Source organism: Passer montanus, unplaced genomic scaffold (genome assembly GCF_014805655.1).
Source record: "Passer montanus isolate IOZ18808 unplaced genomic scaffold, ASM1480565v1 scaffold99, whole genome shotgun sequence".
NCBI classification, from domain to species: domain Eukaryota; kingdom Metazoa; phylum Chordata; class Aves; order Passeriformes; family Passeridae; genus Passer; species Passer montanus.
Window position 1 is genome coordinate 1797760 of NW_024375367.1, and position 16574 is coordinate 1814333.

The 16574-nt window shown below is 45.6% G+C and overlaps 2 protein-coding genes across 11 annotated transcripts in view; one reads left to right on the plus strand and one right to left on the minus strand.

Annotated features, from left to right (window-relative positions):
- Positions 1–16574, minus strand: part of NBEA (neurobeachin) — a 453154-nt gene that overhangs the window by 139628 nt on the left and 296952 nt on the right. For all 10 annotated transcript variants that reach the window (XM_039696621.1, XM_039696630.1, XM_039696627.1 and 7 more), the window contains one exon: positions 8250–8386. In XM_039696621.1, coding sequence (XP_039552555.1) covers positions 8250–8386 — 137 coding nt within the window. The remainder of the gene's footprint in view (positions 1–8249; positions 8387–16574) is intronic.
- MAB21L1 (mab-21 like 1) lies at positions 3427–5593 on the plus strand. Its single transcript, XM_039696631.1, has 2 exons — positions 3427–3590; positions 4188–5593. Exons 1-2 carry the CDS (start codon positions 3445–3447, stop codon positions 5374–5376), a joined length of 1335 nt encoding a protein of 444 aa, XP_039552565.1. The 5' UTR covers positions 3427–3444; the 3' UTR covers positions 5377–5593.

Sequence of the window (16574 nt, forward strand, 5' to 3'; positions counted from 1 at the left end):
ACCTCCCTAGTGCAATTGGCAGATATTAAAAAATAAAACTTTAAAATTCATGAGCAGTTGTGTGTGGAAGAACTATCACTATATAATAAGAAATATAAAGTGATATCCATGCAAGCCCTTTGTGTAGATATGCATCTGCAAGTACATTTTAACTCAAACTTTTCAACATATGAAAAAGAAATTATTGGTTACATTTATATGTATGGCAACTTTTTTTCTTTTTTTTTTTTCTCTTCCCCCTCCCCCACCCCAAATTGCAATTTGGGAATGTGGGCGAATACAAAGATTTTCAACAGCATTTGGTTTTTTGGCTTTTTGGATAACAGGAGCACTATATGACAAGGCAATGTAGTCTGAAAGATTTGATATAATAAGCAGAGTTGAAGAAATACTGTTATAGTACCCCCTAATTAGGGGAAATATCTGGAAAACAGCAATTTGGTAAAAGTCACCAATATCATATGGTACCATTACCATGACAAATGATCAATCATCATTTTAATGAGGTGACTTTAATCCTGATTTTCCAAAACAACTTAATACTCACTAAACCCGGTAGAAATAAAATTCATTGCTGAAAAGGTGTTCATTTGTAGTTTACCATGGACGCATTAATAACTACAGAGAAAAATTAAATAAAGTAAAACGTCAGAAGCTTTGACAAATATCTATATTTTTATATCATATACAGTCATATAGAAAATTTTCAACACCTAAACCAAACGGACTTCTTGCCATAGAAAACTATTGGGTCACGTCAACAGTCACATTTCAGTGGTGTCCGTGATGCCTAAATATACACATTTTTTAACTATTAAAAATGTTTGGTATGTGAAACGAAATGACGAGTGGAGTCAATAGAGACCTTCAGTGTTAAACATCACCTAATCAAGCCTAAATCTAATATTTCTCGTAGCCACCGAGATACAATAAATACGTATAACCTTGCATTACTTGGTATCGTAGCTTAAAATTAGCATTACACATTGAAACTCTGATTTAGTATCTAAGACGTAATTTTTGTTTAAATTAATTTTGCCACGTCATGAATGTTATGACTTCTGACAGCTTAAAGCCACGACCTTTCCACTTTTGCCTCTGGCAACTGGAATTGCCAAGCTAAAACCCAGGGGGCAAAAATAAGCAAAACCTGGCCCGGAACATCCCCATCGCTAACGTGCAGCTCTGAGGCTCCCGCATCCCTGGGAAGCTGAGGGGTGCCCCCACCGCAGGAAAGGGCTGTTCCCTCGGCGGAAAGGGAGGAAGGGACAACCTTTTGTCCGCCCGCTGTAACTTTCGGATTTACCCGGCGCTGGTCTGTGACCCTGTGGGAAAGGGGCTCTTTGACATTTCCACCCCAAAGAAGCCGCCCCCGGCACGGCAGCGCCGGCCGTGTCGAGCCGGCGGCTGCGGGAGCAGCGGCCGCCGCCCGGGGCGGGAACCGGGGCCGGACCGGGGCCTTCCCCCGCACCAGTCGGTCCCCGGGACCCGCCCGCCGGAGTTGGTCCCAACTTGTCCGCTTTTCCTTCCTGTGCACGGCCCAGCCGTGCCCGCCGCGGCCAACGCCGCCCCGGGTCTGAGGGCACGGCGAGACCGGCATCGCCCCCGGGCCCGAGGGGCGGGCTGGGCCGTGCCGGGCCCCATCCTGGGGCAGTGGGGCGGGATGTGCCGGGCCGGAGAGGTGGAGAGGAGCCTCCCCCTGCCCGCCCGCCGCCGGGGCCGGTGGCGGTGCCGCCGAGCCGGCTCTGCGTGCGCCGGTCCCCGCGGAAGGGGGAAAAGCGAAGCGGGCCGGCCTGCGGCCCCGCCGCCCAGCAGGTTGCCCGCGCAGCCGGCGGCAGCCGCCGGTAGGAGCGGCGGGGAGGCGCCGGCCCGTGCCCTCGGAGCCAGCCCGAGCCCCTGGAAGCGCCTGCTCCGGGAAGGCTGAGGCGGCCGGCCCCCGGAGCTCGCAGCGCCGCGGCCGCGCACGCCACCGCCCCGCGGGGGAGGAGAGAGGGAGGGAGGGAGGCGGCAGCGCCGGGCCCGGCATGGGGACGGCGGCAGCGCTGCTCGGCGGCCGCTCCGGCGGCACCGGGACCGGCGCTCTGCGCCGCTGCCGCCGCCGGACTCACCGCGGCCGGGGGGAGGCACGCGTGTCTAAGCGGAGGAGGGAGAAAGCCCGGGAGGAAAGTGCCTCCTCTCCGCCCCAAACAGCCAGAAAGCGGTCGCCCTTCTCCCGGCGGCCCAGAGCTGTCGCCGAAAAGAGGTAAGCTGCTTCGGGACGACCGGTCACCTGCAGTTTTTCAGCGACAGCCCCAGCAGCTCATGAGCAGGGAAGGATTCCCGTCGGCTTCCTCCTCGGGAGCGGCACGGGAACACCCATATAACCGCTAAACCGAGGGAGCCAGGCGCACAGTCACAAATTCTCCGCTATGTGCAATAAAGTTGGTCGCATTCGTACGCTGAATAAATGTCGTGAAATGTTCTTTGTGGTATGACTTCTCCTCAGCGACTGATATCCTACTTTAGGAAAAGGTGTTCGGTCAGTAGTTTAAAGATTCCAAGCGGTCAAAAGCTTTGTTTTTTGGGGTTTTTTTTCCCCCGTGTACATATATATATATATATATATAAATTAAGGGCTCTCTTAAAGTGAAGCTCAGTAAATGCTGTGAAGCAGAGGAGCTTACCACTCCAGCTTATTTGCAAATAAATGTCCCGATTACCAACACTTAAAGTACCGAAGGCGAAATTTGCTAATTACACATCACACAGGCGAAACCCCAAACTGTCAGACAAGCAAGCCAGCATGTTTGCAGTCGCTAGCGTGCCTCCCGTGTGCACATTTACTAAGCGCAGCTTGCTAGCACAGCTCGCTCTACGATAAATCCTCCAGGTTTGAAATTAATAGGTACTTATAGTGCGTCTCGAAAAGCAGCCGAACATCCACTCCTCACAACATATCGGAGAGCAATACAGAATATAAAAACGACGCTAAGAATTGACAAAGGAGATTTACCGTCTGTTTCTGCTACTTGATTTTTGGAAGGAACGTGAAAAAGACCTGACAGATATGTTTAGCGATTGATTCTCCCTTCATAAGGTACAAATACAAAAAGCAAGGCAGAGACAATGCCGAAATGCATTAAACCTCAAAATCGATTAGAGCCCGTCAGAAGATCCTTTAAAACAATACAAATCGTGGACTTCTGAGCAATATTTTATTCCAAAGAACACTAAATTTGCCGTGAATCCGCTGCCTTGTTCGCTGGCCGGTTCACGAGAGAAAAAAAAATCCAAACCTACTTCTCGCTTGCAGTTACAGACAACTATCAGGAGGAAAAGGACAGCGTGATGTGACGCCGAGTGGGGGTTAATGAATTTACGCCTGTGCTCCTGCCGGAGCGAGCCCGGTCTGTAGCCCCCTAGTTGATGGATGCCCATTAATACACCTGCATTCGCGTCCCGGCCATGAGGAGGCACGCAGGGACTCAGTACGGAGCGGCACAGTTTTGCCAAGTCCTCTCGAAACGTCAATACCCTTCAAGTTACACCCAAAGGAGAGGGATTTCTCTTGATTTCCGAGTGTACAGAGAACCGGGGCGGCTTTCTAGCCGGTAACCTTCTACCTTTCTATATGTGCCTGCGTGTGCGTGTGTGTGTGGCTGTGTATACATATCTATCTCCTAGAGAGGGATTAATTAGCCGGGTTTGAGCTGAAAGAGGCTGCAGTGACGAGCCCAGTGGCGATTGGCCGCCCGCCTGCCTGGCCCTGCCTTTATAATTTCCACACGAGTGCATCTGGGCTCTTATACAAACCAACAGCCAGCTTCTTCTGACATACACACACGGCACTTTTTTCCACCATCTGATTAACCGCCCTGCATACACACGGTGATTACTACGGGAAAACATAAATAAATACGAAGAGGTTTTATTATTTTGACTACTGGAACCCTCGCTGTGTCTCAGTGCAACTTTTGTTTTTTCTTGCTGCTGGGAAAGGTGCTGCTCTCGATGCTTTCCTCTCACTCACGGACCCTTTAAAAAAAGGGGAAGGAAAAATATCGCCCCCTCCAGTCCCCCGCCCGCTCCCCCCTCCCTTCACCCCCCCGCCACACACACTTCAAGACGGCTGATCTAAAAAAGCAGGAAGAGAGCATCTGAGGAGCAGCAGCCCCGGCGCATTTTGAAAAACATTTGTTACATTTCAGAGTGCGGCAGCCTGTTTCTCCTCTGAAGTTGGCTCCAGCCATAGCAGCCGCATTGGATCCCACAGCCTATTGCGAGACTCCGGTATACAATCCGGATCTCTGCCCCAACATGATCGCGGCCCAGGCCAAGCTGGTGTATCATTTGAATAAATACTACAATGAGAAATGCCAAGCCAGGAAAGCTGCAATCGCGAAAACGATCCGAGAAGTCTGCAAAGTGGTGTCGGACGTGCTGAAGGAGGTGGAGGTGCAGGAACCTCGCTTCATCAGTTCCTTGAACGAGATGGACAATCGCTACGAGGGGCTGGAAGTCATCTCCCCCACGGAGTTTGAAGTCGTGCTGTATCTGAACCAAATGGGGGTTTTCAACTTCGTGGACGACGGCTCCTTGCCGGGCTGCGCTGTGTTAAAGTTAAGCGACGGGCGCAAGAGGAGCATGTCCCTCTGGGTGGAGTTCATCACGGCGTCTGGCTACCTCTCCGCTCGCAAAATCCGGTCCAGATTCCAGACTCTGGTGGCTCAAGCCGTGGATAAGTGCAGTTACAGAGACGTGGTAAAGATGGTGGCGGACACCAGCGAAGTGAAGCTGAGGATCAGGGATCGCTACGTCGTGCAGATCACTCCAGCCTTCAAGTGCACGGGGATCTGGCCGCGGAGTGCTGCACACTGGCCGCTTCCCCACATCCCCTGGCCGGGACCCAACCGGGTGGCGGAGGTCAAGGCGGAAGGCTTCAACCTCTTGTCCAAGGAGTGCCACTCTCTGGCCGGCAAGCAGAGCTCGGCCGAGAGCGATGCCTGGGTGCTGCAGTTCGCGGAAGCCGAGAACAGACTGCAGATGGGCGGCTGCAGGAAGAAATGCCTCTCCATCCTCAAAACCTTACGGGACCGTCACCTGGAGCTGCCGGGCCAGCCCCTGAATAATTATCACATGAAGACTCTGGTTTCCTACGAATGCGAAAAGCATCCCCGCGAATCGGACTGGGACGAGTCGTGCCTGGGGGACCGGCTCAACGGGATTTTACTGCAGCTCATCTCGTGCCTCCAGTGCAGGAGGTGCCCGCACTACTTCTTGCCCAACTTAGACCTCTTTCAGGGCAAACCTCACTCGGCCCTGGAAAACGCGGCCAAACAAACGTGGCGACTGGCTAGGGAAATACTTACCAACCCGAAAAGTTTGGAGAAACTTTAGAGGGTAACTATAAAATCAGCCTGACCGATAAATCTGCTAATTTCTCGATGAAGTTTAAGATGCCTGTTTGAAAAGTCATATATTTCCACTTGACAATGCAAATAATATTCTCTTTTAAAAAGGAATATAGCTTAGGCTCTTCACAAAGAAAAGCAAATGAGAACAGCAAGCATCGTTCCTCTTCGTCACAGTTTTGCAGTTCCCCGTGAGGGAAAAACAAAAATAAATTAAAAAAAAAAAAAGAAAGAAAGAAAGAAAAAAAAGTGTGCTACCTGAAAAGGAAAATTGGCCGTAATTTGATTGTGACCATTCTGCCTAAAAACGGTACCAACGGATTATAACAAAACCCGGTATTTTTATGTAAACCTTCTGTGAGTAAAAGCTATTTGGATATGCCACCTGAACAAATGAGGGAAAAACAAAAATAAATTTAAAAAAAAAGAAAGAAAGAAAGAAAGAAAGAAAGAAAAAAAAGTGTGTCTTTTTCAAAGGAAAATTGGCCGTAATTTGATTGTGACCATTCTGCCTAAAAACGGTACCAACGGATTATAACAAAACCCGGTATTTTTATGTAAACCTTCTGTGAGTAAAAGCTATTTGGATATGCCACCTGAACAAACCCTAATGTACCTTTTAATTTGTATCAAATATTGTGATCTCACATTGTCTTTGAAATTGTGGATGTTGGTGTTTTGTGATTTGGTGAACAGAAGTTAAATTGCCATTTTGGATACTTCAAGGACATTTTCTGCTAAAAAAGAAGATACCATTTAAAAAGGTAGATTTTATCACGGTACTTTTGTTAATTGTCTTTTGAAGTGTCTGAACTTAACAAGTTTACATTTTTCGTTTCATATATATTGCTTGTTCTATTTCTAACATTCCATAAATATACTTGAAATGTTATTTAAATATATTCAAAAGGAATTTGGATTCTGCTTATATAATAACGCTTGAATATTGGAATTATATATTTGAAAATGCACTTGAAATACACTGGATAATTACTTTTTGTGATTTAGATTTTAATTTCTGTTGCTGATTTATTTAATTACAAGCTAATAAATGAAGTAAAATGCATATGGGTAAGCGTTTCAATATCGGATCAAGTTTTCCACTTGAAAAACCAGAGGCAGCTATGTTTTGTGGATTTTGCCTTTCTGCAGATAGTTGCTTAAACCCTGTAAAGCAGAAAACTTAAGGGCAGAGTCCTGACTTTGCATTTTGAATAGTTTTGTAGAATAGGGAAGTATTGGTTGCACAAACATATTGGAATTTAGCTCCAGATCACCCATCAGCAACTGTCAGACACCAGAGTACTTATTAACACAGTTACACTTTTTCAGCCGTCAGGAAAGAAGTCTGTTTTGAAGAGTTTATTATACGGTGCTGTTGTGTTTCTGCTGGCTTTTGGACAAAGCTGAGGAAACACAACGTATCTGTGAAGCAGTGTTTTGAGTAAGCAGTGATCCTGATAAAACTAGCAATTTGGTGCAGGTACTAATAAAGCAGAAAATAAAATTTATAGGTGAGAGCCAGCACCAATAAAGTGAACAACAATATTACTTCTGACCTACAAATCCGTTACGAATGTGATAAGATTGCCAGTTCCACTCGCAGAAATCAAGCCCCTCAGCTCCCAGGGCATTCAGAGGGAATAACATGTGCGTGCTTACAAAACTGCACGCAATCCAAAGCCGCCCGTGTGTACCGCACTGCCTGGTCCCTCTCAGGATGCATTTCTTTTAAATGGCTTTTAAGTCAAAACGCAAATTAAAAAGGCGGATTTTGATTAGGGTCCTAACAGTCAACAAGTGCTGAAAGAGGCCGATCTCCTGTGTGACACCCACTAGCAACTATTTCCAGCGGGTGCTCTTTAGCGAAACTGTTATACCCAGAGATTCTGACAGAAACTTGTTACCCCAGTCTGACAAATTATTCGCCAAACAGAAATCACTTCATTACGAACGTATTCAGACGAGGAGTTCTCTAGGACATTATTTATAATATTTCTCATTAAAAAAACCCCAAACCCCAAAGTCTTTATAAAAGTACCTCTCCTATTTCCTCTCTTCCAACATTTCCCAGAGCAATAGCAAAGAAATAAAGCAAGGGCGATAAGAATAAAAAGACATGCAGACGAGAGGAGCGCCCTGTTAGACCCGTCCCTTCCGTCTGCCCCCTCCTCCCCCGCGTGGCATCCCCCGCGCCGTTCCCGCGGGGAGAAAGCCACGCAAAGGTTTCCGCTCAAGTCACGCACCCCTCCCTGCTCTGTTGCGGCTGGGCTGGAGGTTTTCACGGAAGGGAGGGGGAAGTGGGGCGGCGCTGGGGAATTGGTAGTAGTAGATGACTTCAGAAAAAAACAGAGCTTTCCCAGGAACCAAGTCTTCGGTACATGTCTATTCTCCCCTCCCCCATTTTCTTTTTTCCCCCAGAAAACAAGAATTAACTTTCATTTCAGTAGTTGCAAAGTGTTTACAAAATGCGCCGTATTTTCTTAAGTGGAAACTAACGTTTTTGAAATAACGGGATTCTCCGATAACCTCGGAAGGCGTAAAGCCCTCTGCTGTGTCTCGGGAAGGCTGCGGGCTAGGACTGCTGCTCCCTCCAGGGATTTCAGAGCAATTGGCTTAACTACTAAATCTGACCACGTTCATACAAAGGCACCGCGCGAAAGGCTGCTGGAAAACGCGTACGCTGCCGTAATAGAGGATTTAACATCATTAATACATTGCGCTTTTTTTTTTTTCTTTTTCCTTTAAATGCAGCGAAAGGCGGCAGACAGGAGCGGAGTTTGGAATGAGGGGGCGGCCCCGGCGCACGTGTGCCGGGACAGGGGACCGCGACCGCTCCCGCCCGCCCGCCGCGCTCACCTTGGGGTCGATCTTCTTGAAGGCCGAGTCATCCTCATCCACCTCGAAGTAGATCTCTGTGGTGGTGATGGAGAGCGTCCCCTTGGCCACCACCACGGGGGCGATGAGCTGTGCCGGCGTGCTGAGCACCACGGGGCCTGCAAGGCAAGGGCAGCGGCGTCAGGTTGGAGGCGCCCGGCCGGCCCATCCCCGGTGGCCCTTCCCTCCGCCGAGCCAGCGCCCGGCGAGCCCCCTCGTAAACCCAGTTTGTAAACGCCGTGCTCATTCCCCTCCTGCCCGCGGCCAGCGCTTTGAACTCCGCGGCCGGGGCACGAGCGAGTTTGTGAGCTCCGGGGTTGCGAGATAAATCACAGCAGCGAAATTCAGAGGGGTTAGGGTGAAAAATAGCTGCCTCTTAGAAGAAGGTCCCCTCTCTTTTCATGCCCTTTTGCTCCTCGTTAACGCTATCACTGTTTATGTGCGATAGCGGCGGCGCGTTCCGCACCGCTTCGATCTGGCAGGCCAGGGACCCCGCGGCGGCCGGGCCGGGCCGGGGGCGCAGGGCAGGGCAGCCCGCAGCCCCTGCCCGCCACACTGACCCTGCGAGGCCTGGGGGCATTATTTTTAAGTCTGGATCCAGGCCTCGACTCGGACAAGTAACGCCAAATGCCAGGGGGTTTTGTTGTTTGGGGGGCTTTTTTCCCTTTTTTTTTTTTTTTTTGCAGGGCAGCCCGCAGCCCCTGCCCGCCACACTGACCCTGCGAGGCCTGGGGGCATTATTTTTAAGTCTGGATCCAGGCCTCGACTCGGACAAGTAACGCCAAATGCCGGGGGGTTTTGTTGTTTGGGGGACTTTTTTCCCTTTTTTTTAAATTTTTTTTTTTGGCACCTATTTTAATTCCCCGTGCACATAAAGGCTAGCATCATTAAATACATTTACGGCAAAATATTTTTTGTTTCAACTCGCTGCCGCTTATCCTTTTAAAATTACTGTAACAATACTTCGCTCAAATATCTTCCTTAACAACATGCTTTCACGGGCATTCAAAAGATGAGATGGGGAAAACCTATTGTAAAAGGCAGCCTTCTCCACACAAACTGTTAGATTTTAACTCAAGAAAACAAAACCCAAAACAATCCAAAAGACAAGAAGATCTCTTTTTAACCATCTTATTTTCAATATCAATGCCATCTTCTGTTAAAGCTGACAGCGGCCGTGTTTAGGAAGCTTACTTGCTTCGAAGAAAATATTATGTATGAAATATTCTTCTAGATTTAACCACGAAAGCCTGTGGGATAATTTGTATATACATACATAAACACACAAAGCCACATAGGTGTACAAACACGCATCCGACACATAAAGAATACAACTCCAGTACTGAGAAGCTGGGTGCATCACCTGACTGATGCACCTTTCAGAAACTGGCAAACTGACCATCTCAGGAGGTACTAAACAGGGTTTGCTTGTTATACACACCTAAAAAAAAAAAATCTCCCTTGCGATAAGAGGACCCCAGCTCAGGGGGCAGGGAGCCGTGAGCCTCCCGCTGCCGTCCCCGGCCGCTCGCCCCTCCAGCAGCGCCGTGCGGGCGCTGGCGCGGCCGAACCGAGCCCGGGGCCACGGCTCGCACCGGGGCCAGCGCCTCGGATGCGCCCTCTCCTCCTCCCCCAGCACTGCACTACCAGCTCTTGCAAGCAGCACTTCAAATTACTCACTTAGCCCAAATTACTCCTGTATCGGCGCATCTAACTGTCATGTTGTTAATGCTTTACTTTACTGTAACACCCAATTTGAGCCCTTATTGCACAATATTTTGTCATTTACGCTGCAAAATAAATAAAGAGGAAGGCAGGGATTGCTGTGCGTACAGGGGGAAGCTAAAACGCACAGTTTCAGTGACAGCTTTCAGCAGCCCAGCGTGGCGGACGGGATAATATTGATACAAACTCTATTTTCTTTCATTTTATTGTTTTCCACCTCCTAATAAACCGAGGTAGCCTCTTGACCCCAGTCAGCTGATCGGAATCACATGCGCCGGGCTTGCCTTGCTGCTCTCCCAGTCTCGCCTCCATCTTCTCTCCCTCCCTTGGCGGTGGGAAAGGAGCCGATCCGAGCCGGGGAAGCCCGGCTGGAGGCTCCAAAGGGCAGGGTGATCGATCCGAAACGCCGCTTTAAAGCCTCATCAATCTTCATCTAGGTTGCTCAAGTAATTACGCCCGATTCTCTTGTACGATTACAAGTGGATTTGGGTTTCTATTCCCCAGGCCCCCTTTCTTTGTGTTTACAGAAGGGGGGTCTGGGCAGCCGGCGGTTCCCTGCCCTGCAGAAGCACTTGCCCTCTCAAGCAGAGCGCCCTACCCCTCCTCTGTCCCTTGTCGGGCACACTTGGCCCGGTGCAGGGTGATGGGCTCCCGGGCCTTTGTGCGGGGAGAAAAGTGCCTTCGAAAGACGCGTCCTGGAAACGACCTGATATTCTATCACTTTAAGGAGGCGTTTGTGGGCTTTGCTGAATCCCAGAAGGAAGAACATCAATTTAATCCAATTACCTCTTTTTCCCTAGTGTTGTGTGGCTAAAATAAAAATAAAGCCACCGCTATTTAATGGCCAAAAGGCCAAACCCTATAATCTGCCATTCATGCGAAGACAATGGTGCGCCCCGGCTAGCGGGTGATGCGCCCTCGCGGACTGGAGCAGGGGGCAGAGCTGCAAAAGCAGGGGTGAACGTGGAGGCAAAGGGAACAGTCGCTTCTTAGCCCGTTCCTGAAGGCAGGGGAAATCGGGGATTTCTGGCTTTCTACTCCTCCCGAGAAAAGTCTCCGAGCTCCCTCCCAAACTGGTACCTTGGCATCTGCCCTGCATTCTACTCAAATGACACCCTAGATTTGTTGCAAGGTAAACATGTCAGGGATAGCACAATGCGACAAGGAATAAGCATTATTGTACTTTGCAGATGAGAAAAGGTTTTCTTATTTTTTTTTTCCGGGGAAAAAAACCAACCAAAACAAATCCTCCAAAACCAAACCAACAAACAAACAAAGAAAACCCCAAAAAAAAACTCCACCAAAAAACAAACGAACAAAGGAAAAAAAACAAAAAAAACCCCAAAACCAAAATAAATAGCAGTCACATTATGGGATTTTAGGAAAGGGGATGTTCAAACTAAGTTTAAAAATATCTTTACAGACTTCTCCTCTTCTTAAAGCACAAAATGAAAAAAAAATCGGTATTAGCAGTGTTTCATTTTTACACTTGTCCTTTGGAAATCTCCAATTACAACTTGCAATTCCATAGCATGTTTAAGGAGCACTGAGTCTTTTTGTTGTAGCCTTCAGGGAGCAAGCCAGCCACTGAGAGAATACGAAATTAATCCACTACAGCTATAGAGAGAGAGGATTATGTTTTAATCCCCTTTGGGATAGTCTCTGGATTTTAAGGATCCGATATTAAAATGTTTACATAGAGCATAATCAAAATAGCGCAGATTTTCCATATGGCACCGAGCTATCGGGAAGCTCTGCGTCTCCTTCCCAAACCCAATTGATAATCTAATGAAACAAAAGCTGAGCACACCTGAGCCAAGAGCCGCGGGACGGGCTCATTCGCATTCGGGAAGGATAACGAGCTTCGGCTCCAGCCTCCGCCCGGCCCCTCGGCGGTGGCGGGCTGCGCTTTTCCAGGGGATGTAAATATTCATTTCCAGCGCGGCTGCGGCCCCGAGAAGGCCGGGGCCAGGGCCGTGCTGCCCGGGGGAGAGGAGCCGCAGCAGCGGCGCCCGGGGATGCTGCCGGGCGCTCCCCGCGCAGCGCAGGGACCGCGGGCGGCACCGAGCGCGCTGCCCTTCCCGCTCCGGGGGAAAAGACAACCTGTGGCTGCCTCGCTTCGCCCAACAAGCTGGGGATTGTGGAGGGGGACCCGTGTCTAGGGTGCTTGTCAGCTCTTGGGACTCTAAGCAAAAGCATCTCTCTTTAAGGATCGTTTCAATACCTTTCCCAACCTCTCCGAAGCTATCGGGGCGACCGCAACAGAAAGCGACCTACCAGAGAAGTTCTGGCCTTAAAACGAGTCCAGAAATCCCTTCAGACACCACAGGTCTAGCAATCTGTTCAAATGGTGATTTTTCCCTTTTGCCTGATCCCTGTGGTCAGCACATGTGATTTACATTTCTAAAATAAACTCTACCACACATCTACCTTTTAAAATAATATTTTCTTTCCAAAAGTAAATAATTGCGAAATTAGAAGGTCCCAGTGAATAAAAGCAGAATGTAACTTCCCTGCTCCCCTGCGTAATTTTTGTTAAACAGAGACTTCATTCCCTGTTCTTGTAACTTAGCTTTTGTATTTTTCAAGTTCAAGTAAAGCAAATCAAATGTTCTGTTAGGTTTAAAGTTTGTTATCTGCTAATGGAATATCAGTAAAATTACACCTCTTAAAGAAAGCTGCTAAAGAATGGTATTTTGAACTTATTATTTAATATATTTTCATTTTCATAAATTGTCATTTTAGCTGTAAGAGCTAAACACGTGTTACATTCATGGGCCTGAAAATTACACTGGAGGTATATCTGCTAAGAAGATTGGGCACAATTACTCCCAAGGAGGGTCAGGTATATGCTTTTATATGCTGAATTATGAAAAAAGACATTTACCTGCCACAGGCCTGGAAGTCTAACTTTTAAAATAAAATTTTGGTGATTACCCAGAAACAAAAAGTATTAGCTAGGACAAGTACTTTGAAAACATATCCAATCAGCTCAACCAATTTAATTTTACAACCTGATGGTAATTGCTCTGAAAAAAAACAGGTGGGTGTTGGCATATTTAATTTTTAACTGATACTGGTTTAAAAGAAAAAGTATATAGATCTTTTTCATATACATACATTCAACATAGATTAACTGAAACCAATACTTTCACTATGTAATATAGTTTGCATAAATTAAATTCTGTAATTTGATATGACATGAACAAGAATTTTAGATAATAAGAATAATAACTAAAAATCACTCACAAGATACCTGAAATAAGACAACTGAAATTTCCTCAGCACTTTGACTGTAAAGCCAGGTGTATCTGGCACTGAGTTGTATTTGAAATGTAGAAAAATCCTTATACTTAAAAATATCAGATGTAACGCATGCACAAGCACACAAAAACTTCAGAGTTTCTTGAAATGAAAGTCACATAGCATGGAAGTAGAAAGAAGTATAGGTACCAGGATCCTTTGGGAAAAGCTCTTTGGTTTGAAAAATATTTCAACCATTTAACATCTAATATAACACATGCAGTGCCAAGTAAATAACAAGTAAACAAGGTAAGATGCCTAAACAATTCACATAATTTAGTCTATTTTTGTTCTCTTTGTCATCATAAATTTGATTCAAACTACCCTTTAAAAAGATTTCTGCAGTAAATATATTGAACTTACATGAGGATGGCTGCCCCCAATTTGTTCTCCGCTATAGCAAATACTTGAAAGCAGTAACCTCACTGAAGCCAAGGCCCTTATACGAATGTACAAATACAGCTCCCTTTACTCATTACTTTCAACAGTTTCATTAAAGATAATTTGCACAACTTTTTAAATGCAAAAACCAGAATCAAAGTCTAAATATGACTATAATCTTGGTTTTCTCTTCCACCACTGAATAATACCCCAAATCCATTTCCCCTCTTTTCAGAGATATCCAAGCTTATTTTGTTGGCTTTTTACTCCTGCACAATCATATGTTTCATATTGTGAGAGAGGGATTGACTTTTTTTTTTGTTTGTTTAAATGTCATAGCCAGTGCGGATAGGCCCCGATATTCAAGATTTTCCCTACTTTTCCCCCCTTTCCTTCATAAAGCATGTAACACTACTACTACTAACATCAAAGATCAGCTTAAATGATCTTTTTCAACAACAATGACTAAACAATTACAGCAATTCAATTGTCTTAAGTGGTTGCCATAACAGCAAGCAAATGTGTTTGATTAAAAAGAAAATGTAAATAAAAACAATCTTGCATATTATAACTGTGGATAAAATAGTAAGAAAGAATTACATAATTTTGATGAGATTGTGAAAATAGTTAAATATAGCGTTGCTTGAGAAGAAAAAAGTAATTTTATCTCAAACATATACATACCTATATATTTGAATTAAGTGACATATGCACCTTCACGGGTAAATTATTATTTTTTAAATTCTATACTTTCCTGGTGTCATTAAAAGAAAAATATTAAATAGTACTTCTTCCTGAGGGAAAACATGCCTCCCAACATTCCTAGGAATAACTATTTCTTTATATTGTTCCAAGTGTGATAGAAAGCAACCACTTAATAGAATAGTTAGAGAATATGCAAAGACAAACTCAACAGGAAACCAAAGTCAGTCTTACTGAACCACTGAAGGTCCTGTGGAGCAATTAGCTGCGTGTCTAACAGCTCAAAGTAACTCAGAAACACAACATTTGCTCCCTTTTGCATGTAAAGTCAAATTTACTCTGTGGCACACATGAGAACTCCTGAATGTGCTGACGTTCTGAATGGCTTACATGGCTTTAGAGTTTTTCCAGGACGTGTCCAAGTGCCAACCTCCCAGACGATCAGGTATTAATAATAGTCAAGACTCCCCCTAATGATCTACATCTGGACAGAAATGTATATATTTGGAATCGGGACCTCACTACTGCAATGCACACATTTGCCACTTCAAAATTAGATTCACACAGTGTGCTCTGCCTGAAGCTATACCCTGGAAGGACTGAGTAAAGTAAGATGGTTTAGAAACTTAAGAACTTGACTGTTAAACGGTGCATCCAGATGTGAGTATTCTACACTGATGCAGCGGGACCTGCACTAGCTCCCTCCTCATTCTCAGGTAAAACTTAATATATTTTCAACCTAGAAAACCTTAAGTGATGCTGAACACACTCACATAAGTAACAATTTTTGTCTCTGGGAGAGTCACTGTAGCTAGCTATTTAATTGAAAAGTAACAGAAAAAAATACCTTAGAAAAGCATATATTTAATGTTCAAAAGAATAACATGTTTAATGTTCATTTAAAGAAGAAAGGAGAAAGCAGAGAGAAAAGCCTGATATAATTCTATACCACTGAAACAGGAACTCGAGCTAACGAGTCAGGAACACAAGGGATCAAATCCCAGATGCCAGTCTGAGCAAACCAGACTTGACAGGTATCTTATACAGTCCAGTTTGTGTACCTTGTCATGCCCATAGGGCTTGATTGATTAGAAATTTAAGGAAATAAGCCCTTCTGCTTTCATTCCTTCCAGTCTCCATTATGGAAAAGCTCTTCAGAAAAACTGTAAGTGTTGTATTTCTTGAGACCAGAGCGAACAGAAATATTATGTTCAGATAGCTCATGATATTTTAAAATTCACTTATATAGATAGTAACTCCTATATCTGTGTGGGAATGAAGACATAGGTTGTCGGATCAGCGTATAACTTGACAGGTATATTTGGAAAAATCACTTGAGATGCAGCAGTTGTTAACTTCTAAATTTTCTGAAAATATCAGTATCTCTAAACCACACCAGAGCCAATTCTAGTGCAACTCTGTCTACTAGTTTGCTGCATGTATTGCATTCCTACAGTTGGGGCAATTCAAAAGACTCTTCCACAAATATCCTCTGGTACCTATTGAAAGGAGCAGTGATGTGGCAGGCTCTGTCATTCAGCCTTTTTTTCCTTAACAACCTGATTCCATTGCTGGAATTTTATTGCTTCTCAAGTCTACTCTTGTTTAAAAGTTTGTTCAAAATGGCTTCCAGGTTCAGAAATGACAGAGACTAACAGGGTGTGCTTACGTAAACCTTGTTTCTTTAGAAAGCCGAGCTAAAAGCATGGGATGAGGCCACCTCTGGTAGAATTTCTGGTTAATTAAACCAAGACTAACCAAACGTCTTCTTGGCTGATCTAATTGGCTTCAGAGGAAAAAAAGAAAGGCAAAAAAAGTCCTGTTCAAAGGTCAGTGAAAGTACTTAGTTTAAACATAGATACTGTCAACATAGTTCTGAAAACATTCCTTCAACTAATCTATGGTGGGCCAGTCCTAATATGTTCCTGTGAAGAATAAATGGATATTTGCATGGGAACCAATTACATAGTGAAGAAGAAATAAGATGCAAAATGGTGGAGATTCCTTATGTCTAGGCCTGTCTTCCCAGAGTCTCCTATATATCATGTAGCTCAGCTGCTTGACCTTTGATGGACTAACCAGTTCCATCCAGGGTGTGGCACGTCAGGAAAAGGGAGAAGCTACAGATCTGTGAAGTCAGAGGCTCCACTGTAGTCCAATTTTGCAGCCTGAGAAATTTCAAAAAAGAGTTTTGTA